Raw genomic sequence first — 26652 nt, 5'->3', positions numbered from 1 at the left:
AATCAACTTACCACAAACTTAATTCCTTACTTCGAGCATTCGCCTGCGTTCGTCCAAGTATGTTGCGGCCTCCTCTTGTTCAGCGCACTAGCTATGTACTATCAGAAAAATATAATACTTACTCGAAACGTTCTCGATAACTTACTCAGAGCATCCGCCCTGCGATTGTTGAAGCTTGTTCAGCCCAAGCCTGCTTAACCAAAGCCAGATCAGGGTAGTAATGTCTCACTCCGTCATGGCCGTTCCAGCATGGTGAATCGTTCTGCACCTATTTGGTCGAGACAGGGAGTGTGTATCATGATCGTTGCCATAGACACCGCAAGTAATGCATGTACTAAAGTTTGCCAAATATTTAAGTAAGTAAACGAACGAATGAATGAACAAATAAAGGAATAAACAAACAAGTAAACGAATAAACAAATTAAAGATTAATTTTGAGGACGTGTTCGTGGGTCGATGGACCGTGAGACATTTGATTGCAGAGGCTGGAGGTAAATCTCTGAGTGTCTGTCTTCCGGCTCCTGTATATTCTTGGGTTGGTAATAATGAGAAGAGAGCGTATCCTGGTGGTGATGGTCCTTAATGAGTCACGGCCTTTTATAGACGGATTGGATTATGGCGGGGCTTGTACTGTGATGGATGTGATTGTATATACAACCCTCTGCAATCTTTGTCGATCCTGTGCATCGGAGCCTGCACACCAGACGGCGATGACCACAGTCAGAATGCTCTCCACTTCCCAGTCTTGGTGACACACCAATACCAGATCTCTTCAGTCATCTAATAGGATTCAGCCGATGACGTGCTTTCCTGTGTGAATGTATAAACATGAGACGCCAGGCAGAGATTCTCTGAGAAGGAGCTTACAGCTGCTGGCCCGAATCGCCGCCGACCCTCCAGTGAGGATTAGTGTGTGTTCTCAGCGTTTTAGGTTCCTTCAATCTCCATCTTCTGGCTCTGCGATCCAATCAGCTCCCGTTTTTCACACAGTGGATTCTCGGGATCTGGCACGGAGGCCGAGAAATGCGGCTGAGTCCACGAATGCAACAGAGATAGTCGCTGCTCTCTCGTGATCGCGTGGATAACGTTCAGTTTACTCTCTCTTTATCACTTCATGTCGCCGGGTGAGAGAAACTACCTTTGAGATCATAATCGGATTCAACATAGCAGCAGATAGTTGGGGAACAGCACACAAGGTTTGATTCAGATCTGAGCAGAGTACAGATTCTCTGATCCAATCAGCGCTGCCGCTTGTGACGTCAGAATCCAATTATCTGCCGCGCAAACCCGGAAGTGCGGCTCAGCCTCCGAGTGTAACAGAGATCGGCGCTGCTCTCTGTCGGGATGTCGGGACTGCCCTTCGCAGCGCTCGTTCTCTGTCTCTGCATAACGGCGGGTGAGGGTCACTCTCTCGAACAGTCAGTGGTCGGATAATCATCAGAGTGGCGGGTGGTTGGAGTCATGAAAATCAGGGTTATAAGGGTCGACCTTACTGAGCTATGTCGAGACCCCTGGTATTTGTACAGATTGAGATACGTGCAGTTCTCGATTTTATCCGTGTCTGTCGCTTTTCCCTCATACGATTTTCTCTCTGTCAGGTGAGTCTCAGCAGTTTACCATTTTCGTTGAGCGCAGCCAATTAAGTGTCACAGTCGGGGGAAATGCGCTCTTTTCAGTGCGGCCGTCGGGCAATGTCATCAGTGGAAACTGGAGTTTTAACGGGGAAACAATCGCCCAGTGGATCAACCAGACCGTGACCGTTGACAAGGCCTACACATCGCGGGCTTATGTATTCATCTCCAATGGGTCGCTTCTGCTGAAGTCGTTGAACATGTCGGACAATGGGGAATACCGTGTGACTATCGTTCCAACTAATGGCTCCCGAACCTCAGCGACCATCTTTCTGCGTGTTATTGGTAAGTGAGACAAAGCTTTACAGAGTCATGCAATCTCGGACTATAACATTCATTTTTATTCCTGTGGCGACAGAATACAATATGACCTGTACTTGTAGTTGTTGGATGACCCATTGTTTCTGAATGAAAAAAAAAAATTCTACCGAGGGAACAACACAGATCTGCATTAGATTTAGTTTGAAGATCCTCTCGGACAACGTTCGGCTATGATCGGTGGCTGTGGGTGGTGAACCTCGCCTCTAGCGCACCCTGCCGGTCCCAATTTGCGGACTGTTCAACTCTCACCCGGCCCAGTAAAGCTGTAGATTAGTAACTACAACAGGATCAATGAACAGTCCACGGGAGTGGACAAGACAACATACAGTGCAAATACAAATATAAATAAATAGTCATAAATACTCAGGACATGAAATCACGGGGTAAGGGTCCTTAAACTGAGATCATTGGTTGTGGGAACATGTCACTGGATGGCCAGTGGGTGTAGTTATCCGCTTTGTTCTAGAGCCTGATGGCTGAATGGTTGTAACTGTTCCTGAACGTGGTGGTGCGAGTCCTCAGGTTCTTGTACCTTCTACCTGATGTCAGCATCGCGAAAATAGCATGTCCTGGGTGGTGAGGATATTTCAGGGCAAATTATGTTTTCATCCGACAGCCGTTCATGTAGATGCACTCAGTGCTTGGGAGGGCTTTACCGGTGATGAACTGGGCCGTGACCACTACTTTTTATAGGATTTTCCATTCAAAGGCATTGATTTTTCTCATACCAGGCCGCGAATTTTATGTTCCCTGGCGCCCACCGCTTTATTTTCACCATGGATGTCCACTCCCTATATACTTCCATCCCCCATCAGGAAGGTCGCAAAGCTCTACGCTTCTTGTTGGTTTCCAGACCTAATCAGTTCCCCTCTACCACCACCCTACTCTGTCTAGCGGAATTAGTCCTTACTCTTAATAATTTCTCCTTTGGCTCCTCCCACTTCCTCCAAACTAAAGGTGTAGCTATGGGCACCCGTATGCGTCCTAGCTATGCCTGCCTTTTTGTTGGCTTTGCGGAACAATCGATGTTCCGTGTCTATTCTGGTATCTGCCCCCCACTTTTCCTTCGCTACATCGACGACTGCATTGGCGCTGCTTCCTGCACGCATGCAGAGCACCTTGACTTTATTAACTTTGCCTCCAACTTTCACCCTGCCCTCAAGTTTACCTGGTCCATTTCGGACACCTCCCTCCCCTTTCTAGATCTTTCTGTCTCTGTCTCTGGAGACAGCTTATCCACTGGTGTCTACTATAAACCTACTGACTCTCACAGCTATCTGGACTATTCCTCTCCTCATCCTGTCTCTTGCAAAAATGCCATCCCCTTCTCGCAATTCCTCCGTCTCCGCCGCATCTGCTCTCAGGATGAGGCTTTTCATTCTAGGACGAGGGAGAAGTCTTCCTTTTTTAAAGAAAGGGGCTTCCCTTCCTCCACTATCAACTCTGCTCTTAAACGCATCTCCCCCTTTTCACGTATATCTGCTCTCACTCCATCCTCCCGCCACCCGACTAGGAATAGGGTTCCCCTGGTCCTCACCTACCACTCCACCAGCTTCCGGGTCCAACATATTATTCTCCATAACTTCCGCCACCTCCAACGGGATTCCACCACTAAGCACATCTTTCCCTCCCCCAATTTCTCTGCATTCCGCAAGGATCGCTCCCGGCACAACTCCCTTGTCCATTCGTCCCCCCCCCCTCCCCCATCCCTCCCCACTGATCTCCCTCCTGGCACTTAGCCTTGTAAGCGGAACAAGTGTTACACATGCCCTTACACTTCCTCCCTTACCACCATTCAGGGCCACAAACAGTCCTTCCAAATGAGGCAACACTTCACCTGTGAGTCGACTGGGGTGATATACTGCGTCCGGTGCTCCCGATCTGGCCTCTTATATATTGGCGAGACCCGCCGCAGACTGGGAGATCGTTTTGCTGAACACCTACGCTCTGTCCGCTGGAGAAAGCAAGATCTCCCAATGGCCACACATTTTAATTCCACATCCCATTCACATTCTGACATTTCTATCCACGGCCTCCTCTACTGTAAAGATGAAGCCACACTCAGGTTGGAGGAACAATACCTTATATTCCGTCTGGGTAGCCTCCAACCTGATGGCATGAACATCGACTTCTCTAACTACCGCTAATGCCCCACCTCCCCCTCGTACCCCATCTGTTACTTATTTTTATACATACATTCTTTCTCTCACTCTCCTTTTTCTCCCTCTATCCCTCTGAATATACCCCTTGCCCATCCTCTGGGTCTTCCCCCCCCACCTCCTTGTCTTTCTTCCCGGACCTCCTGTCCCATGATCCTCTCGTATCCCTTTTGCTTATCACCTGTCCAGCTCTTGACTCCATCCCTCCCCCTCCTGTTTTCTCCTATCATTTTGGATCTCCCCCTGCCCCTCCCACTTTCAAATCCCTTACTCACTCTTCCTTCAGTTAGTCCTGACGAAGGGTCTCGGCCTGAAATGTCGACTGAACCTCTTCATACAGATACTGCCTGGCCTGCTGCGTTCACCAGCAACTTTTATGTGTGTTGCTTGAATTTCCAGCATCTGCAGAATTCCTGTTGTTCCCAAATTATACCTGTTCCGTTTTGTGTGAAACAATTTCCATTGGCTCCAAAACATTAACACTAACACTGAACTTTGGATCATTTCAGTAGCGATAGTTTCTCTGGATGATTTGAGAAACTGTCGTCAGTATTTCTGTCCTGTGTTTGCCAGTGATTATGCATCATCTTTCTCATTGCCAAGTCACCCTTGCCTGAAGTGAATTGTTTCCTTCTTCCTCCTTCACGAGCTCCATTGATTTGACATTTTTGTCGGGTTTGTTTTGGAAAAATGAAATTTCAAAACGCCATGGCGTCGCAGATTAAAACAGGAAGGAAACAGTCCCTTCGGCCCAACATGTCAATGCCGACCCCTGCATCTCCTTGGTATTCGCAGTTGCTGCGTTCGGTCAATTACATTCCAAACCATTCCGTTCCAATTGTTTATCGAAGTTCGTCTTAAATGTTGCAGCTGTGTTCAGCTGGACAACTTCATCAGGGAGCTCATTCCAGGTGCTTATTACCGTCTGTGTTACCTTTCCTTAGACCTCTTTTAAACCTCTCCCTCTTATCGTGTATCGCTGTCCCCCTAACGCAGATGAATTTGTCATGTGGAACCTTGTTAAAGGCCTTACTGAAGACCATGTAGACAAAATCCACTGTTCTAGCTACACCGAATCCCAGCAAATCCAAACGTTTTGTCAGACCCGCAGAATTACCACACTGACCATTCGCGATCAAGCCTTGACTATCAGAATGATGGTCGAGGTTATCTCTTAGAAATCCCTTAAATACTGTTCCTGTAACTGAAAACACGCTCTCTGGCCGGGGGTTTCCCAGCTTGAGCTTCCCACTCATCGTGATAAATGGAACACAATTACCCAATATCCGACCTTCTGCACATTTTTCCGTAACGTACATATGCTACAAGATCTCAGAATGATCAGAATTCCTTCAGTTTTAAGATAGCAATCGATGAGGTACGGTGTCGACATTGCGGGAGAAATTAAATTAAATTTGATCAATTTCAATTATGACTCCATTAGGCGGGAACTCTGGAGAGTTATTTTAAACAGTTGACTTTAGGGACGTCCACACCTGCCACGTGGAACTCCTTAAGCACCAACTGCCCAGTGCACAATAGACAGGACGTTTGTTCCAGTAGAAGGAAGGACAAGCGTCTGACTATCAGAGCTCTTTAAATGACGAGACAGCAGTGAATTTACCCAGGAAGACAAAATGTAAAGATTTGGAAGCTAAAGCAAAAAAATGATTCTTGATTTTTTTAATAGTTTACGAAATAAACTGGCAGAGAACTCAAAATGGAGCTAGGAGTATTGGCTCTCCTGAAGATCAATAAAGTGAATAAATCCACACTCCTATTCAGAGAGTGAAGAGACCAATGGCAAATATCTTCCTATCCCCTCTCCAGAGAAATGAGGTCCCGGAGGGCTGGTGACCGGATAATGTTTCACTATTTAAAATGGGAAAGTTTCGTTCTATAAGAAGCTTGTGGAGGCATTAGAGACGGCGCAGAGGTGGCTGACAAGGATGCTGCCTGAGTCAGAGAGCACGGGCAATAAGATTGTGCGAGTCATAGACGGAGTCGACAGCCTGCATATTTTATTTTATCTTTTCATGATCATAAAGCCAAACATTCATCTTTAGACAGAATGAGAAGAACTCAATTAACCTGCAAACGGTGCAGAAAGTATTCATAAGGATGCAAACAGAATGGGCATGTTTTGGCGTTAGACGTCTTGTTCGATCGAGATCTTCATCTGGGAGGGTGGGAGGCCGTTGCATGACCATATAGAGGAGACTAAAAAGCACGAGGGGAACAGCTTATCTCGATGTTCACGTATGTCTCAGCATGATGGGTCTAAAGTGAAGAAAATAGATTGATACCGAGTGAGGTACAATTTAAAAGGGACCCAAATAGCGACATCTTCATGCAACCTGTGTTTCGTAAGTGTTAGGAACTGCCGGAGGGAATGCTGGGGGTGCGTGCAACTTTAATGTTCAGAAATCATTTAGATTGTAAAAGGATATAACAGCTTGTACACGGTCCAGTCGCAGGCAAATGGGAATAGTTCAGGGAGACATCCTGGTCATCATGAAGGAAATCGGCCGAAGGGCCTCTGAGATGATCTATCACGCCATGGATAAGCCTGAAGGGAGAGGATTTCAGAATACTGGCTCTGAGTGAGCGGAGAATGAGGAATGAAGAGACGTGTCTCAGCTCCAGTGTTTTCATCTCAAACCTTATGACCATCAAATGGAATTATTGTTTAATGTTAACTTATTATGGAATGATAAATATTTGATTTCGTTTTCAGATACGGAACGGGATCTATAAACTTCCAGATTATATTGCTGATCTGAGCACTAACCAATCGCCTATGTTTTAACAGAACCTGTTTCCAATGTCACCGTAACATCTAATGCCACCAGACTGATAGAGTACAGTGACAGCGTCGCGATAACCTGCTTCGCAAGAGGCACGGAAGTCTCTTACCTGTGGCTTAAGGAGAACAGCCCGATAATTCCCGGTGGCAGGTTTGAACTGAGTGCCGATAACAGCACACTCGCTGTTTCAGGAGTGCGACGGACAGACGAAAATTTCACCTGCAGAGCAAGTAACTTGATAAACAGCTCGACAAGCGCCCCGTTTCATCTCGATGTCTACTGTAAGTAACCCGAGTCTCCGGTAATTACATATCATTTTACAAGTCCTGCTGGATACGGGGTTCCGGGAGAGTGGGATTATATCAGTGAATGTTACCCTAGAAATAAACAACTACAGGCAAGCACCGAAGTAACTGAACAGTTGATTGGGAGACGGATTCGAGTCTGTCTCGGGCGCTGGTGAATTAAAATTGAAATTTTGAATTTCCAACCTCAAATCCGAGTCGCATTGCGTCGGGATGAAACTACCACATCGTCGGTTCACTTCTGCACTGCAGATGAAAGAAATGTGCAGGATAAACTGCTCTGTCCTACAAGTGTCTTCACGATGCGTTTTTAGATTTTCCAATCACCACAGTTCAAAGGCAATTGTGATCTACATGAAATTTGGGTGGGGTGCCTATCCACTCTATCCGTTCCTCTTAATAAGTTGTATACCTCTATCATGCCCCCTCTCATCCTCCTTCTCTCCAAAGAATAAAGCCCTAGCTCCCTTAATCTCTCATCATAATGCATACTCTCCAAACCAGGCAGCATCCTGGTAAATCTCCTCTGTACCCTTTCCAATACTTCCGCATCCTTCCTATAGTGAGGCAACCAGAACTGGACGCAGTACTCCCAGTGTGGCCTAACCAGAGTTTTGCAGAGGTGCATCATTACATCGCGACTCTTAATCTCTATCCCTCGACTTATGATAGAGACTGAACATAGAATATTGAATCTGAAAATGGGCCCGTCCATACACGCTGTAAATTGGAGAGTTCCTATAATTACATGCAAGGTCAGTGACGTGACAGTATGGTGTACGCCCACGTGAGATTCTGCCCGAACCCTGATTACATTAGTGATTGTACCTACACTCCAAGCTGTCTTACTTTAGCACCGCAGAGAGACGTCGGCTATTTTGTTTGGAAAGGTTTTCCTGAATTATTTTCCACAAACCCCACACCTAGAGAAGTTATGCAAAAGAATACGCTTATGTCTGGCGTGCATTGTCTCCAGTTTGGAGAAGGAAGCGGGTCTGGGGATGATCTGACACTGTTCCCCGACTCTCCTATCCTACTTACAGCGCGTGTCTTCCAGAAAAATGCATTCGCTGGTGTACAGGAGCACTTTCAATGGTGATGGGCTGTTCCTCCTCTTACGCTGAGAAACTCTGATGTATTTCCTGTGTAATTTTCTGTCAATCCGTTTTGTCCATTTGTTTTAGACGGACCGGACCGTCCATATATCATCACTCAACCGAACTCCTCTCTTCACGTTGCCGGAAGCACCATAAGGTTAACATGTTTGACACAGTCGCGGCCAGTTGCTGAATTGAAATGGCGACTGAACGGTGCCCACCCACAAAGTGGGCAGGTTCTCAACCTCGACAACATCTCTGTCAGCCAGACGGGAAACTACACTTGTGAGGCCTATAACGATGTTACAAACAGGAACAATACCTCAACCACGCAAATCAAAGTGTTCGGTAGGCAGTCTGTTTCTCCCTTTCTTGAGGTCATTTAATTAATGATGTTGGTGCAGTCAGGCCGGCGTGTCTGAACTAAATGCCTGAACCCGATCAGAATATTGACTACGATATCAATCCACGATGTTGCATAGTGATGAATAACAGTATTGATTCAGATGAAAAGCGGAATTGTTTTGACTTGCGGATTGCATTACAAATACTACCTTGCTGCAGTTAAGATCATAAAGCCATAAGGTATTGGAAGGAGGATTGGACCATTTGGCCAATGGAGTCTGTTCCGCCATTTCATAATTCGTGATCCAACATTCCTCACAGTCACAATCGCATTCGTTTCCGCATCTTCCTTCATGCCCTGACCAATCAAGAATCATTCATCCTCTGTTCATATTTACGTAACGACATGGCTTCTGCCTTAAACTTGCATAACAACATGGTCTCTATAGCTGCCTATGGATTATAATTCCCAGATTCACCACCCTCAGGCGAAATGAATTCCTTTTCGTCTCCGTTCTAAAAGCACGCCACTCTATTCAGAGATTTTGCCTTCTGGTATTAAACTCTCCCACATGAGAAACATCCTCTCCACATCCACTCTACTAAGGCCTTTCACAATTCGGTAGGTCTCCATGACGTCACCCCATATTCTTCTAAATTGCAGTGGGTAGAGGCCCAGCACCTTCACTCTCTCGTCTCCTGAAAGGCCGTTCAAAGCTGGAATCATTTTGGGGAATCTCCTGCAGTTTCATCACATTCTTTCTAAAACGAGGATCCAAAAATAGATCACAATACTCCAGGTGAGGTCTCACCAGTGCTTTATAAAGCAGCATTTCATCCTTGCTTTTATATTCTAGAACCCTTGAAATGCATGCTAACATTGCATGACCCCTGATACTTGGAACTTTCAACATATCACCAGTATATTCTGCGGTGAAGGCTGATGCAAAATACTAATTCAGTTCTTTCACCAATTCGTTATCCCCCATTACTACCTCACCTGCCAGGTGAGGCGACACTTCACCTGTGAGTCGGTCGGGGTGATATACTGCATCCGGTGCTCCCGATCTGGCCTCTTATATATTGGCGAGACCCGCCGCAGACTGGGAGATCGTTTTGCTGAACACCTACGCTCTGTCCGCCAGAGAAAGCAGGAATGCCCAATGGCCACACATTTTAATTCCACATCCCATTCACATTCTGACATTTCTATCCACGGCCTCCTCTACTGTAAAGATGAAGCCACACTCAGGTTGGAGGAACAATACCTTATATTCCGTCTGGGTAGCCTCCAACCCGATGGCATGAACATCGACTTCTCTAACTACCGCTAATGCCCCACCTCCCCCTCGTACCCCATCTGTTACTTATTTTTATACACACATTCTTTCTCTCACTCTCCTTTTTCTCCCTCTGTCCCTCTGAATATACCCCTTGCCCATCCTCTGGGTCTTCCCCCCCCCCCACCTCCTTGTCTTCCTTCCCGGACCTCCTGTCCCATGATCCTCTCGTATCCCTTTTGCCTATCACCTGTCCAGCTCTTGGCTCCATCCCTCCCCCTCCTGTTTTCTCCTATCATTTTGGATCTCCCCCTGCCCCTCCCACTTTCAAATCCCTTACTCACTCTTCCTTCAGTTAGTCCTGACGAAGGGTCTCGGCCTGAAACGTCGACTGCACCTCTTCATAGAGATGCTGCCTGGCCTGCTGCGTTCACCAGCAACTTTTATGTGTGTTGCTTAAATTTCCAGCATCTGCAGAATTCCTGTTGTTCCCAATTTATACCTGTTCCGTTTTGTGTGAAACAATTTCCATTGGCTCCAAAACATTAACACTAACACTGAACTTTGGATCATTTCAGTAGCGATGGTTTATCTGGATGATTTGAGAAACTGTTGTCAGTATTTCTGTCCTGTGTTTGCCAGTGATTATGCATCATCTTTCTCATTGCCAAGTCACCCTTGCCTGAAGTGAATTGTTTCCTTCTTCCTCCTTCACGAGCTCCATTGGTTTGACATTTTTGTCGGGTTTGTTTTTGGAAAATGAAATTTCAAAACGCCATGGCGTCGCAGATTAAAACAGGAAGGAAACAGTCCCTTCGGCCCAACATGTCAATGCCGACCCCTGCATCTCCTTGGTATTCGCAGTTGCTGCGTTCGGTCAATTACATTCCAAACCATTCCGTTCCAATTGTTTATCGAAGTTCGTCTTAAAAGTTGCAGCTGTGTTCAGCTTGACAACTTCATCAGGGAGCTCATTCCAGGTGCTTATTACCGTCTGTGTTACCTTTCCTTAGACCTCTTTTAAACCTCTCCCTCTTATCGTGTATCGCTGTCCCCCTAACGCAGATGAATTTGTCATGTGGAACCTTGTTAAAGGCCTTACTGAAGACCATGTAGACAAAATCCACTGTTCTACCTACACCGGACCCCAGCAAATCCAAACGTTTTGTCAGACCCGCAGAATTACCACACTGACCATTCGCGATCAAGCCTTGACTATCAGAATGATGGTCGAGGTTATCTCTTAGAAATCCCTTAAATACTGTTCCTGTAACTGAAAACACGCTCTCTGGCCGGGGGTTTCCCAGCTGGAGCTTCCCACTCATCGTGATAAATGGAACACAATTACCCAATATCCGACCTTCTGCACATTTTTCCGTAACGTACATATGCTACAAGATCTCAGAATGATCAGAATTCCTTCAGTTTTAAGATAGCAATCGATGAGGTACGGTGTCGACATTGCGGGAGAAATTAAATTAAATTTGATCAATTTCAATTATGACTCCATTAGGCGGGAACTCTGGAGAGTTATTTTAAACAGCTGACTTTAGGGACGTCCACACCTGCCACGTGGAACTCCTTAAGCACCAACTGCCCAGTGCACAATAGACAGGACGTTTGTTCCAGTAGAAGGAAGGACAAGCGTCTGACTATCAGAGCTCTTTAAATGACGAGACAGCAGTGAATTTACCCAGGAAGACAAAATGTAAAGATTTGGAAGCTAAAGCAAAAAAATGATTCTTGATTTTTTTAATAGTTTACGAAATAAACTGGCAGAGAACTCAAAATGGAGCTAGGAGTATTGGCTCTCCTGAAGATCAATAAAGTGGATAAATCCACACTCCTATTCAGAGAGTGAGGAGACCAATGGCAAATATCTTCCTATCCCCTCTCCAGAGAAATGAGGTCCAGCAGGGCTGGTGACTAGATAATGTTTCACTATTTAAAATGGGAAAGTTTCGTTCTATAAGAAGCTTGTGGAGGCATTAGAGACGGCGCAGAGGTGGCTGACAAGAATGCTGCCTGAGTCAGAGAGCACGGGCAATAAGATTGTGCGAGTCATAGACGGAGTCGACAGCCTGCATATTTTATTTTATCTTTTCATGATCATAAAGCCAAACATTCATCTTTAGACAGAATGAGAAGAACTCAATTAACCTGCAAACGGTGCAGGAAGTATTCATAAGGATGCAAACAGAATGGGCATGTTTTGGCGTTAGACGTCTTGTTCGATCGAGATCTTCATCTGGGAGGGTGGGAGGCCGTTGCATGGCCATATAGAGGAGACTAAAAAGCACGAGGGGAACAGCTTATCTCGATGTTCACGTATGTCTCAGCATGATGAGTCTAAAGTGAAGAAAATAGATTGATACCGAGTGAGGTACAATTTAAAAGGGACCCAAATAGCGACATCTTCATGCAACCTGTGTTTCGTAAGTGTTAGGAACTGCCGGAGGGAATGCTGGGGGTGCGTGCAACTTTAATGTTCAGAAATCATTTAGATTGTAAAAGGATATAACAGTTTGTACACGGTCCAGTCGCTGGCAAATGGGAATAGTTCAGGGAGACATCCTGGTCATCATGAAGGAAAATGGGCCGAAGGGCCTCTGCGATGACCTATCACGCCATGGATAAGCCTGAAGGGAGAGGATTTCAGAATACTGGCTCTGAGTGAGCGGAGAATGAGGAATGAAGAGACGTGTCTCAGCTCCAGTGTTTTCATCTCAAACCTTATGACCATCAAATGGAATTATTGTTTAATGTTAACTTATTATGGAATGATAAATATTTGATTTCGTTTTCAGATACGGAACGGGATCTATAAACTTCCAGATTATATTGCTGATCTGAGCACTAACCAATCGCCTATGTTTTAACAGAACCTGTTTCCAATGTCACCGTAACATCTAATGCCACCAGACTGATAGAGTACAGTGACAGCGTCGCGATAACCTGCTTCGCAAGAGGCACGGAAGTCTCTTACCTGTGGCTTAAGGAGAACAGCCCGATAATTCCCGGTGGCAGGTTTGAACTGAGTGCCGATAACAGCACACTCGCTGTTTCAGGAGTGCGACGGACAGACGAAAATTTCACCTGCAGAGCAAGTAACTTGATAAACAGCTCGACAAGCGCCCCGTTTCATCTCGATGTCTACTGTAAGTAACCCGAGTCTCCGGTAATTACATATCATTTTACAAGTCCTGCTGGATACGGGGTTCCGGGAGAGTGGGATTATATCAGTGAATGTTACCCTAGAAATAAACAACTACAGGCAAGCACCGAAGTAACTGAACAGTTGATTGGGAGACGGATTCGAGTCTGTCTCGGGCGCTGGTGAATTAAAATTGAAATTTTGAATTTCCAACCTCAAATCCGAGTCGCATTGCGTCGGGATGAAACTACCACATCGTCGGTTCACTTCTGCACTGCAGATGAAAGAAATGTGCAGGATAAACTGCTCTGTCCTACAAGTGTCTTCACGATGCGTTTTTAGATTTTCCAATCACCACAGTTCAAAGGCAATTGTGATCTACATGAAATTTGGGTGGGGTGCCTATCCACTCTATCCGTTCCTCTTAATAAGTTGTATACCTCTATCATGCCCCCTCTCATCCTCCTTCTCTCCAAAGAATAAAGCCCTAGCTCCCTTAATCTCTCATCATAATGCATACTCTCCAAACCAGGCAGCATCCTGGTAAATCTCCTCTGTACCCTTTCCAATACTTCCGCATCCTTCCTGTAGTGAGGCGACCAGAACTGGACGCAGTACTCCCAGTGTGGCCTAACCAGAGTTTTGCAGAGGTGCATCATTACATCGCGACTCTTAATCTCTATCCCTCGACTTATGATAGAGACTGAACATAGAATATTGAATCTGAAAATGGGCCCGTCCATACACGCTGTAAATTGGAGAGTTCCTATAATTACATGCAAGGTCAGTGACGTGACAGTATGGTGTACGCCCACGTGAGATTCTGCCCGAACCCTGATTACATTAGTGACTGTACCTACACTCCAAGCTGTCTTACTTTAGCACCGCAGAGAGACGTCGGCTATTTTGTTTGGAAAGGTTTTCCTGAATTATTTTCCACAAACCCCACACCTAGAGAAGTTATGCAAAAGAATACGCTTATGTCTGGCGTGCATTGTCTCCAGTTTGGAGAAGGAAGCGGGTCTGGGGATGATCTGACACTGTTCCCCGACTCTCCTATCCTACTTACAGCGCGTGTCTTCCAGAAAAATGCATTCGCTGGTGTACAGGAGCACTTTCAACGGTGATGGGCTGTTCCTCCTCTTACGCTGAGAAACTCTGATGTATTTCCTGTGTAATTTTCTGTCAATCCGTTTTGTCCATTTGTTTTAGACGGACCGGACCGTCCATATATCATCACTCAACCGAACTCCTCTCTTCACGTTGCCGGAAGCACCATAAGGTTAACATGTTTGACACAGTCGCGGCCAGTTGCTGAATTGAAATGGCGACTGAACGGTGCCCACCCACAAAGTGGGCAGGTTCTCATCCTCGACAACATCTCTGTCTGCCAGACGGGAAACTACACTTGTGAGGCCTATAACACTGTTACAAACAGGAACAATACCTCAACCACGCAAATCAATGTGCTCGGTAGGCAGTCTGTTTCTCCCTTTCTTGAGGTCATTTAATTAATGATGTTGGTGCAGTCAGGCCGGCGTATCTGAACTAAATGCCTGAACCCGATCAGAATATTGACTACGATATCAATGTAGTTGTATGTTGCATAGTGATGAATAACAGTATTGATTCAGATGAAAAGCGGAATTGTTTTGACTTGCGGATTGCATTACAAATACTACCTTGCTGCAGTTAAGATCATAAAGCCATAAGGCATTGGAAGGAGGATTGGACCATTTGGCCAATGGAGTCTGTTCCGCCATTTCATAATTCGTGATCCAACATTCCTCACAGTCACAATCGCATTCGTTTCCGCATCTTCCTTCATGCCCTGACCAATCAAGAATCATTCGTCCTCTGTTCATATTTACGTAACGACATGGCTTCTGCCTTAAACTTACATAACAACATGGTCTCTATAGCTGCCTATGGATTATAATTCCCAGATTCACCACCCTCAGGCGAAATGAATTCCTTTTCGTCTCCGTTCTAATAGCACGCCACTCTATTCAGAGATTTTGCCTTCTGGCATTAAACTCTCCCACATGAGAAACATCCTCTCCACATCCACTCTACTAAGACCTTTCACAATTCGGTAGGTCTCCATGACGTCACCCCACATTCTTCTAAATTGCAGTGGGTAGAGACCCAGCACCTTCACTCTCTCGTCTCCTGAAAGGCCGTTCAAAGCTGGAATCATTTTGGGGAATCTCCTGCAGTTTCATCACATTCTTTCTAAAACGAGGATCCAAAAATAGATCACAATACTCCAGGTGAGGTCTCACCAGTGCTTTATAAAGCAGCATTTCATCCTTGCTTTTATATTCTAGAACCCTTGAAATGCATGCTAACATTGCATGACCCCTGATACTTGGAACTTTCAACATATCACCAGTATATTCTGCAGTGAGGGCTGATGCAAAATACTAATTCAGTTCTTTCACCAATTCGTTATCCCCCATTACTACCTCACCTGCCAGGTGAGGCGACACTTCACCTGTGAGTTGGTCGGGGTGATATACTGCGTCCGGTGCTCCCGATCTGGCCTTCTATATGTTGGCGAGACCCGCCGCAGACTGGGAGATCGCTTTGCTGAACATCTACACTCTGTCCGCCAGAGAAAGCAGGATCTCCCAGTGGCCACACATTTTAATTCCACATCCCATTCCCATTCTGACATGTCTATCCACGGCCTCCTCTACTGTAAAGATGAAACCACACTCAGGTTGGAGGAACAACACCTTATATTCCGTCTGGGTAGCCTCCAACCTGATGGCATGAACATCGACTTCTCTAACTTCCGCTAATGCCCCACCTCCCCCTCGTACCCCATCTGTTATTTATTTTTATACGCACATTCTTTCTCTCACTCTCCTTTTTCTCCCTCTGTCCCTCTGACTATACCCCTTCCCCATCCTCTGGGTTACCCCCCCCCCCGTCTTTCTCCCTGGACCTCCTGTCCCATAATCCTCTCGTATCCCCTTTTGCCAATCACCAGCCCAGCTCTTGGCTCCATCCCTCCCCCTCCTGTCTTCTCCTATCATTTTGGATCTTCCCCTCCCACTCCCACTTTCAAATCTCTTACTAGCTCTTCCTTCATTGAGTCCTGACGAAGGGTCTTGGCCTGAAACTTCGACTGTACCTCTTCCTAGAGATGCTGCCTGGCCTGTTGCGTTCACCAGCATTTTGTGTGTGTTAGTACCTCACCACCATCGTTCTTCAACGTCCCGATATCCACTCCCGCTTCTCTTTTCACTCTTGATGTACGTGAAGACACTTTGCCTGTCGTCATTAATATTATTGGCTAGAGTACTTTCGCATTCATCTTTACCTTCTTAATTACTTTTTAACTGACGTTTGTTTTTTTTTAAATTTTCCGCTAAATATGCAGGTTCCCATTTATGGATGTTTACCGTTTAGATTGCTTACCGACTATTTCACTTATTTACTGGTTAAAATTACAAAAAAAAGCAGCGCAAGGATTTATTTAAAGCTAATGTTATGCCTTTAATTGATCAGATTAAACATCTGCTTACTAAATGCTCACCAATGCCTTTGTCACTGTTAAATCGGATTAATGCTATCAAGGCGATTATTTTACCTCAATTCTTATATTTATTTCAAGCGGTGCCAAATTTTTTTCCGAAATCTTGTATTGATAATGTTGATTCTAAAATCTGTTCATATATATGGCAGAATAAAACTCCTGGGTTAGTTTAAAGATACTTACAGAAGTCTAAAAGGGAGGGTGGGCTGGCACTGCCGAACTTTAGATTTTACTATTAGGCAATTAATATTCGATATTTAAAAATTTGGACATGAGAATTGGACACAACTTCTAGTCCACATTGGATATATCTTGAATTCAAATCTATAAAAGGGTTTTCATTGGGTTCTGTCTTAGGGACTTCCCTTCCCTTTGCTCTTTCTACATTGCATAAACAAACGGATAATCCAATAGTTAAATATACTTCACGAATATGGTTTCAATTTCTAAACTTTTTCGGGTTGAATAAATTTATTCTAGAAAGCGCGGTTATATCTTTTTTAACCCTCTATTATGGATCAAGTCTATATGTTTTGGAAAACCAAAGGTAAATGAGATCTTGTAATCTATTTTTGGATAACTGTTTCATGTCCTTTGAACAATTATCTAATACATATAATTTGTCTACATCCCATTTCCTTAGATATTTACAGTTTAGAAACGTTTTAAATGCTGTTCTTCCTAAACTACCCAATCATCTAACTTCCCATTAATAATTGTTCCATTATAAATCCTGCTTTTGGACAATGTGTTGGCTTTCACTTCTCTTGTTAGCCACGGTTAGCCATGTTTCCTTTAGAATATATCTTCCTCCTCTGCCGTCATCCCTGCCAGTGTTCTTTTTCAATTAAAACTGGCCATCTCCTCTCCAGTGCTTCTCTAATTTCTTTTGACGCACTGACTTCAGCTTCTCCTTCTCAAATTTCAGGATGAATTCGATCATGTTGTGATCACTTACGCCAACGTTCTTTTTTTTCCCCTTAAATTCAATTCTGGCTCATTGCACAACACCCAATCCGGAGCAGCTGAGCTCGTACCGATATCTGTCTCCACAGCATCTCCACGTACCGTTGTAACAGTCTGATTTCCATCTCCCTGCAACTCCACTTTAAACCCTATCGAACAACAACAATAAAACATCCCGGAAGGACAATCCAGTTCAGGAGCAAACCGTCCCTTCGGTGTCGGTCGCAACATCCCTGGAAGAGAGCCCAATGATCATAATTCGCATTCCCTTCCTCCTTCGCCACTCCTTTGCCACGTGTTAGATATGAAATGGTTCTAGTTCTTGCTTCAAGAGCAAGTGACACTGGTGTCTTATTTTCACATGTCCCAGGGAACAATTGAACTGTAACCAAGTACAATTTTGTTTTACTGTGATCTGATAGATAATGCACACACTTGCTGCAGGGAAAAACCAAGTATGCGGAAACTCTGAAAGAAGAATACTTTATCACCTTAAGTGACAGCAGATGGCGTTTAATGTGAATAAGTGTGAGGTTATTCACTTTGGGAGCAAGAACAGGAAGGCAGATTATTATCTGAACGGTGTGGAGTTAGGTAAGGGAGAAATACAAAGAGATCTAGGAGTACTTGTTCATCAGTCTCTGAAGGTGAATGAGCAAGTGCAGCAGGCAGTGAAGAAGGCTAATGGAATGTTGGCCTTTATTACAAAGGGAATGGAGTACAAGAGCAAGGAAATCATTTTGCATTTGTACAGGGCCCTGGTGAGACCACACCTGGAGCATTGTGTGCAGTTTTGGTCTCCAGGGTTAAGGAAGGACCTTCTGGCTGTGGAGGAGGTGCAGCGTAGGTTCACTAGGTTAATTCCTGGGATGTCCGGACTGTCTTACGCAGAGAGGTTAGAGAGACTGGGCTTGTACACGCTGGAATTAAGGAGATTGAGGGGGATCTGATTGAGACATATAAGATTATTAAGGGATTGGACAAGATAGAGGTAGGAAATACTTTCCAGATGCTGGGAGAGTCCAGTACCAGAGGGCATGGTTTAAGAATAAGGGGTAGGTCATTTAGGACAGAGCTGAGGAGGAACTTCTTCTCCCAGAGAGTTGTGGAGGTGTGGAACGCGTTGTCTCAGAAGGCAGTGGAGGCCAATTGTCTGGATGCTTTCAAGAAGGAGCTAGATAGGTATCTTATGGATAGGGGAATCAAGGGTTATGGGGACAAGGCAGAAACCGGGTAATGATAGTAGTTGATCAGCCATGATCTCAGAATGGCGGTGTAGGCTCGAAGGGCCGTATGGTCTACTTTTGCACCCATTGTCATTTGTTTATTGAAAGGATGGCAATATTTTGTGACGGAAGTGGTGAAATTACGTCCGCAGCCGTTGTAAGTTTAAAACATGAACGAACAGCATGTCTGATAGCCGATAATATAGGGGGCAAATGCCGTCAGAAATGACAGAATAGCCGGGGCTGTGACGGTGTGCTTTAGCAAGGAATTATTAAAGAACCACTTCGAGTTGGAAGATTCTCAAATCTATTTAGATTGTAAACCGAACAAATACCCAATTGTTCTTTTGGTCACAGACAGGAGATAGCGAACTTATCTCGTTTTATTGATCACAATCTATTTTCAATGTCCAGACTGGCGACCAGAATATTTCAAAGCGTGGATCGACGTTCAAATCTGAACTGTCTGGGACAAAATAATCGATTCCAAACTTACATAGTCAAATAGTTATTAAAATCAATTTGCCACTGAAAAAGATGAGTTTTCGCAGATGTAATCTATAAATTTGCTCTGTGTGTTAATAGCTAAAACAGATGGTATTTTTACCCTCGGCTCTGGCGCAATCGCAGGCATTATGCTTGGTTTACTTGGCGTGGGCCTGATCGGTGGAATCACTGGATGGTTGACCGCGAGGAAAACTGGCGGGTAAATGCATTTTTCTCAGAAAATCACTACTTCTGTCAATAATTGGGGGAGGTGTTTTTGCAGAAATGACACATTGAAAACTTTGAACGCGAATTTGCGATGCGACAGCTGACTGAAGCAAATTACACAAACTGGAGCTGGAGGGCACTGGCGAGTCAGGCATTATTTGTTGGGGGACATGAACAGACCCTTTTGGGTGCGGAGATGCAGGATGAGGAAGTGCTTCACAGGGCACAGAGAGTTCTGCGATTTATTACCGTGGCAACAATTATTGGAGTCAGAAATGTGTACCTAACAGGGACAGAACTCTTGGCCGTATTGAAAATGTATTGTTCATGTCTCCTCACCATATGACAGGAGGCAAGCTAAGGATTCAGAAATGGTGCAGAAGAAATATACCAGAGCGGATACTGGGTTCAGGGATAGATTGTGCTTTTGGAAGACAGCTGTTTCCTGGAAGGCATTTAAGGTGGAGTTTATACTGAAACTCATAAACATCAGAGTTTCATATGTGAGTTTGAAGTTGCTCTTCCACATCACTGAGTCCAGGATTAAAGACTAGAGACTCTAGATGAAAGAGGCAGGCATTACAAGTCAGGGTGAATGGTTTGCTTTCCAGCAGTTTGCTGCTGGAACAGGGGGCGCTCTGTTTGCAGATCTCCTGAGGGCGGATCAACTGCGGCCTTTAAGAGGGAAATGGATAATTAAATGGTGACGATTCATGTGCAAGGTTCAGGAATGGAACACGGACGGTGCATTGGTGTAGATCCTCACCAGGCACTGAGGTCCTTTTCCGTGAGATAACGGATCTATGAGTGAATATTACCCTGTCGATAACAATCAGTTTCAGTCACAGTGGAGCAGTTGGTCAATCCGCACGTCCCCGGTGTTTAAGGAAAATGGGGACCGCTCGGTCTCCACCTGTTGGCATTTTAAACCTCTTTACCCAAGGAGGAGCTAAAATTGATTAGCAACTCTAGAATTATGCCACAGATCAGGAGACATCCGTGGACAGAATCAGTATTATCTTGTACGTGGACGTGGCTTTCCTGAAGTGTGAGCATTTGTTTGAAAGTGGGCTGCGTTCATTAATGCAGGTGTGTCACTTTCTCCTGGAAAGCTGAGGTCCGAAATTCCAGAACGTTTTCTATCCATAACCCATTATGGTCACTGTTGTTGAGATCGAGTAGGACTGGAATCGGGTATCCAATAACAGGAACAGTATCAAGGAATGAATAGAAATTATCAAATGGAATTATAGGGGTCGTTCTCATTCGGTGTATCAGTGAAGGAAAGTGACATCCTGCCGAATTCATGTTTTGACCTTTGTTTCTGTTTATTCAGCATCAAAGATCCACCGCAATCCAAACACGACACGAGCACCAATTCCGGAAAAAACAGTGAGTGAACCCAGTTTGAACTGTTCTATTACTGAGCCCACGGAAATCTAAACATTGCATTTAAATATGGAAGCTCATAGCGCACACAAGCTGGAGGTCGTTTTATCTTGCCTATCGTTTGGTATCCCAGTGAAAAAAGTTTAAATTTTGAACTGAACATTACAATATCAGGGAGAGATGGAATTGCAGGTTAGTGGACTTAATTTCCCTTCATATTGATCAATATAGGCCCTCAGTTACTGGTCTTCTGTACAAGAGATTACGTGTTTCTGACAACTGGATGGGACGTGGCTCACGCTATGGTTGCATTTTGTTTGGGGCCCGGATTGACGTCTGCAGCACTAACAACGGTCCCTACTGCTCTTCACCGTTGTGACATATTCTGTTTTGCCCCCACAGGCACCTTGGATACAAACGCTGCGGACGCATCGCAAAACTATGAAAATTTCCCAGGGAATGAGCAGGTTGGATGTTTGTATTATGTTCATGGTCTCAGTCATTGTTTTGCGAAGGAAAGATAAGAACATCGGTAATGTGATCGGTAGCGTCCATCGGGCCCTTGGGCACTGATTGGCCATTTATGTAGATCACCGGTTCACATTTCCAGTTAACTGAGGAACAACGCCTCTAAGTAGACCCAAACCAGATAGCAACGAACATCGACCTTTTCCTACCCGTGTTTTTGTTCACTTCCCTCTTGTTCCATTCTTCGCCCTCGACTCTTATCTCTTATCTTCACATGTCCATGAACTTCCCCGGAGACTCTCCATCTTCGATTTCTACCATGGTCCCGTCTCCTCTGTAATCGGATTCATTTTCCTTCAGCGCTTTACCTTCCCCACTGTCCAGGCCCACCATTCACCTTCCACATAGACAACCTTCCTCTCCCCCACTTATTGTTTTTTTTTTAAATTCTGGCGCCTTTCTGCTTCCTTTCCAGTCCAGCAGAAGGCTTTCGGCCCAAAACGTCGAATGTTTATTAATTTTCATTGATGCTACCTGAAATGCTGGGTTCCTCCGGCATTTTGTGTGCGTTATTCCGGATTTCCAGCACCTGCAGAACTTCTTCACCCGAGTTATTTGCTGTTTCTGCAGAATACATAATTGTTGTACAATGCAAAAAAGACAGCTCTTACTCTGAGTGGAATATATTTCATGAAGGATCCTCTTTAAATGTCCGGTCAAAGCGGGAAAGACACAAGGGGAAGCGGTGGTTAGGTCTGCACCTGCCGGACTGTGATTAGCGATGATCTATGTGAACGTTTAGAGAAATAGCAAATACGGTCAGCATCCTGAGGACACAAGTCCATATCCCCTCTCTGTGACGTGCAAATTCTGATCAGGAATAATCTCTCAAGATGTTTGGTTCTGTAGGCGAGCTCCTCGTCAAATAACATTCATCATGCTACCCTTATTGCTGAATGCTTACAAATCATCTAATGCTGTCCGGAAGCGTTCCTGGTGTCAGAGAAAATATGTACTTTCCTGACACTGAATCGGAAACGCGCAGTCTGTCGAACGGCGAATGATGCAATATGCTCCAATCAGCAGTGAATGTGAAAATTGATACTCCCTTTTTTATGTGCAGAGTCAGAATACAATTGTTGTGCACTTGGTTAAACGCTTCAATAGAAATCTTCATGTTCTCGTTCCAGGGCACAATGGACAATGCAGATGATGGAAATTCCACTCATATGGTAAGGCCTACATTTGCGTCAATGCCTTCTTGAAGTAATTGTTTCCACTTTACACAGTAAGAGACAGACGCTGAAGTGAGGCATTCGATAGCGAAAATGAAATCGAAGAGGCAACAGTTGGGGACAAGGACATGGCGGATCAACTCATGAATTATTAGTGTCAGTCTTTGCTGTGGAGCAAACGATCAGTGTGACAGTGTCAGGACACGGGAGTGGTTGCAGTCACTATAATGAGAAGATGAAAGGCAAGTTGGAAGGGCCGAAGGTAGATAAATCACCTGGACGAAATGGACGAGATTAACTGCACCACAAAATTCTGATGTGGGCCGCTGAAGAGGTAGTAGAAGGATTAGTACTGATATTCCAAGCTACAGATTACTATTGAATTGTTTCTGAGGATTGGAAAATTGCAAATATCACTCTGAGCTTCTTGAAGGAAGGGAAGCGGGTGACAAGGGATTATGTGCCCTTTTGGGAGGTGCAACGAGACCTGGGTGTCATTATACACCAGTCATTGAAAGTGGGCATGCAGGTACAGCAGGCGGTGAAAAAGGCGAATGGTATGCTGGCATTTATAGCGAGAGGATTTGAGTACAGGAGCAGGGAGGTACTACTGCAGTTGTACAAGGCCTTGGTGAGACAACAACTGGAGTATTGTGTGCAGTTTTGGTCCCCTAATCTGAGGAAAGACATCCTTGCCATAGAGGGAGTACAAAGAAGGTTCACCAGATTGATTCCTCGGATGGCAGGACTTCCATATGAAGAAAGACTGGATGAACTAGGCTTGTACTCGTTGGAATTTAGAAGATTGAGGGGGGATCTGATTGAAACGTATAAAATCCTAAAGGGATCGGACAGGCTACATGCAGGAAGATTGTTCCCGATGTTGGGGACGTCCAGAACGAGGGGTCACAGTTTGAGGATAAGGGGGAAGCCTTTTAGGACAGAGATTAGGAAAAACTTCTTCACACAGAGAGTGGTGAATCTGTGGAATTTTCTGCCACAGGAAACAGTTGAAGCCAGTTCATTGGCTATATTTAAGAGGGAGTTAGATATGGCCCTTGTGCCTACGGCGATCAGGGGGTATGGAGGGAAGGCTGGTGCAGGGTTCTGAGTTGGATGATCAGCCATGATCATAATAAATGGCGGTGCAGGCTCGAAGGGCCGAATGGCCTACTCCTGCACCTATTTTCGATGTTTCTATGTTTCTATGTTTCGCTTGGGGATCATGACTGTCTGTCCCTGATCCTCTTTTCATCATGGTCTGACTATTCCGTGTTACTTTCAGACAGAATTTATTAAATAAGCGCAAGTATTCTTCAGTATTATTGCTGTTCTCTTCTATCACAAAATGCTTTTAATAACAAAATGCTGCTAATCATGCTGATTTCCTCACATTAACAGGGACTTGTGCTGCAGGACCGATCTGCTTACAGTGATCTGAAGAGGTATGTGAATGGAATATTGGCCTGACGATACACAGTGTCACTTGTAAAGGAAACGTACCTACTAATTTCAGGTCTGTGAGCTATGCAGTGCCATGGTTGTGTCCATGTATATACTACACTGTGATTAGCAGTTTCGTGACACTTAACAGGGAAAGATGCGAATTAGGCGGTATCATACAGCGTTATATTGATATTGAAAGGAACAAATTTCCTGGGCCCCTGGCGACATGAAATATACTAGTTGTTTTCAAGGTTGCATTGTCATGATGTTTGGTACAGATTCGAAAATCATCACCCCGTAATTGAAACTCACCAGCAGCAGCACTTCCGGGTTACTGACGTAGTCAACATAAATGGTGTGTTGTTTCCTCAGATGACGTCACTGGTGAACGGAAGAGGATAGTTGGCAGGTGAATTGACACAGAGGAAGGACAACCATCGAGGAAAAAGCCATCGTTCAGAATGTCTTTCCTTGTTTCTGTATAATTGTTCCCCATGTCTCCGGAGGATTCTCTCTGCGTTTCACATCCTCACGATGAAGATATCACTGAAGGTTTTGACTCGTTAGTATCAAAGCAGCTTAGTTTTCTCAGCTCAACCCAGACCTTTCATCCCGTAATTGCCACCTCCACACTGCCACCAACATATTCCCTCTCAACGTTGCTGTGTGATACAATTTCTATACCGTCCTGACCCCCATCATGGGCCGATAGTTTTCTGACCACTTGGTACGCTCAGAAACATGAAATATCGTAGTGTTTCGCTCTCAACCCCCAGCATAGCTCCGTTATTCACTTGGCGTGAGGCCGGTTCAGCGGCACAAGCGGCCAAGTGGGAATAATTCCATTAATTTCAACCTTAGCGTCACGGAGCTCGCTGTGAGCAAGGGATACGTATTCGCCCACTGAATATTGTGTCAGTCTCCTCGTATTCAGCTTCCATTAGTGTCCCAGAGGCAGAAACCCATTTGGACAGAGTGGTGGGGATACGAGGATGGAAGGCAGGAGTGTCTATCCAGGGACTAGAAAGTACCTAATAAGCTTTAGTGTTTCCAAGCGAAGCAGCAAATAACATAGTCTCTCTGCTCTTAAGCCTCAATCAACCCTATTTTACTCAGGTGCTGTTAGCATTGCGAGTTCGGAGATGAAGTCCGGCGTCATGTGTAATAAATCTGTAGATCTCCCTATCCAAAGTCCGTGAAGATTAATTGGTCATTGTAAAGTGTCCCGTGGTTAAGTTACTGTTAGAACATCGAACATAGAAGATAGAAATCTACAGCAAATTACAGGCTCTTCGGCCTACAATGTTGTGCCGATCATGGCACCTACTCTGGAAACAGCCCAGAATTACCCTGCCACACAGCCCTCTATGTTTCTAAACTCCATGCGCCGATCTCACAGACACTTAAAAGATCCCCACAACACCCTGGAGGAACTCAGCAGGTCGGGCAGCATCCGTGGAAAAGATTGGTCGACGTTTCTGGCCGGAACCCTTCGTCGGGACGTTCCGGCCCGAAACGTCGACCGATCTTTCCCACGGAGGCTGCCCGACCTGCTGAGTTCTTCCAGCGTGCTCTGAGTGTTGCTTTGACCCCAGCATCTGCAGATTATTCTGTGTTTGCACTTAAAGATCCATTGCATCCGCCTTCGCTGGGAGTGCATTCCACGCACCCTGCACTCTCTGTGTGAAAATCTTACCTCTGACCTTCCCCTTGTACCGACCCCCAAATTCCATAAAGCTATGCTCTCTCGTGTTAGCCATTTCAACCCTGGGGAAAAGCCTCCAGCTGTCCACACGATCAATCACCGTCATCGTCTTGTACACCTCTCTCAGTCACCTCTCATCCTCCGTCGCTCCAAGGAGAAAAGGCGGAGGTCACGCAACCTATTCTCATAGACCAGGCTCTCCAACCCAGGCATCGTCCTCGTAAATCTCCTCTGTTAATGGGGTTTGTCGTCGGTTGCTGAAAGGCTATTCCGCGCTTTACGGCTGAATAATAAACCTAATAAAACTGAAAACTTTGCTGAAACCCTGAGTTGCCTCCTGATTTCTGCGTGAATTAGCTCAGTAAATGATTATCAATCCGAGTCACTGATTCAGCCTCCGTTACCAATGTTCCTGTACACCGAGATTATGACGTCACTTCCTGTTTGAAAAATCCTGATTTACCCCATAACCCGTTCACATCCCCTGGTTCTTCCACCAGTCTCCCTGGTGTCTATGTTTCACTGTAACGCAGTTACCTGATTTTTTTTTTGGGTATTATGGATTCAAACTTCTTCTTTCTTTGCTCTTTGGTTCGTACAGCTCAAGGTGGCTGGGGGGTGGCGAGGGGTGGGGAACAGACGTGAATAGGAACTGGCACCTCGGCCAACGAAAACCATCATGTGAGATTAGAACAATACATCTGCCGATATGAGATCAGCACACTTCCATTCCCCGCGTAAATGCCCAAATGACACTTAAGCTGCAATTCACTGCTTCCCCTGACAGTGCGTTCAAGGCACCGACCACTCTCGGTATTTCATGTAAATCTGGATTTCACTTTTCCTTCTCTCACCTT

The 26652-nt window shown here is 45.1% G+C and overlaps 1 protein-coding gene across 1 annotated transcript; it reads left to right on the top strand.

The window, feature by feature from the left end:
- Positions 1-1318: 1318 nt before the first annotated feature.
- Positions 1319-26112, top strand: LOC140208693 (cell adhesion molecule CEACAM5-like). The gene is made up of 12 exons (XM_072277553.1): positions 1319-1396; positions 1599-1916; positions 6924-7199; positions 8408-8668; positions 12828-13103; positions 14312-14572; positions 19424-19544; positions 20889-20944; positions 21344-21408; positions 22600-22641; positions 24046-24089; positions 24463-26112. The coding sequence occupies exons 1-12, from the start codon at positions 1345-1347 to the stop codon at positions 24464-24466; spliced, it is 1776 nt and encodes a 591-aa protein (XP_072133654.1). The 5' UTR covers positions 1319-1344; the 3' UTR covers positions 24467-26112.
- The last annotated feature ends 540 nt before the right edge of the window (positions 26113-26652 follow it).

Source organism: Mobula birostris, chromosome 13, assembly GCF_030028105.1.
Source record: "Mobula birostris isolate sMobBir1 chromosome 13, sMobBir1.hap1, whole genome shotgun sequence".
NCBI lineage: Eukaryota > Metazoa > Chordata > Chondrichthyes > Myliobatiformes > Myliobatidae > Mobula > Mobula birostris.
Note: the sequence above shows the minus strand (reverse complement) of the source record. Positions and strands in the feature narration are given on the sequence as shown.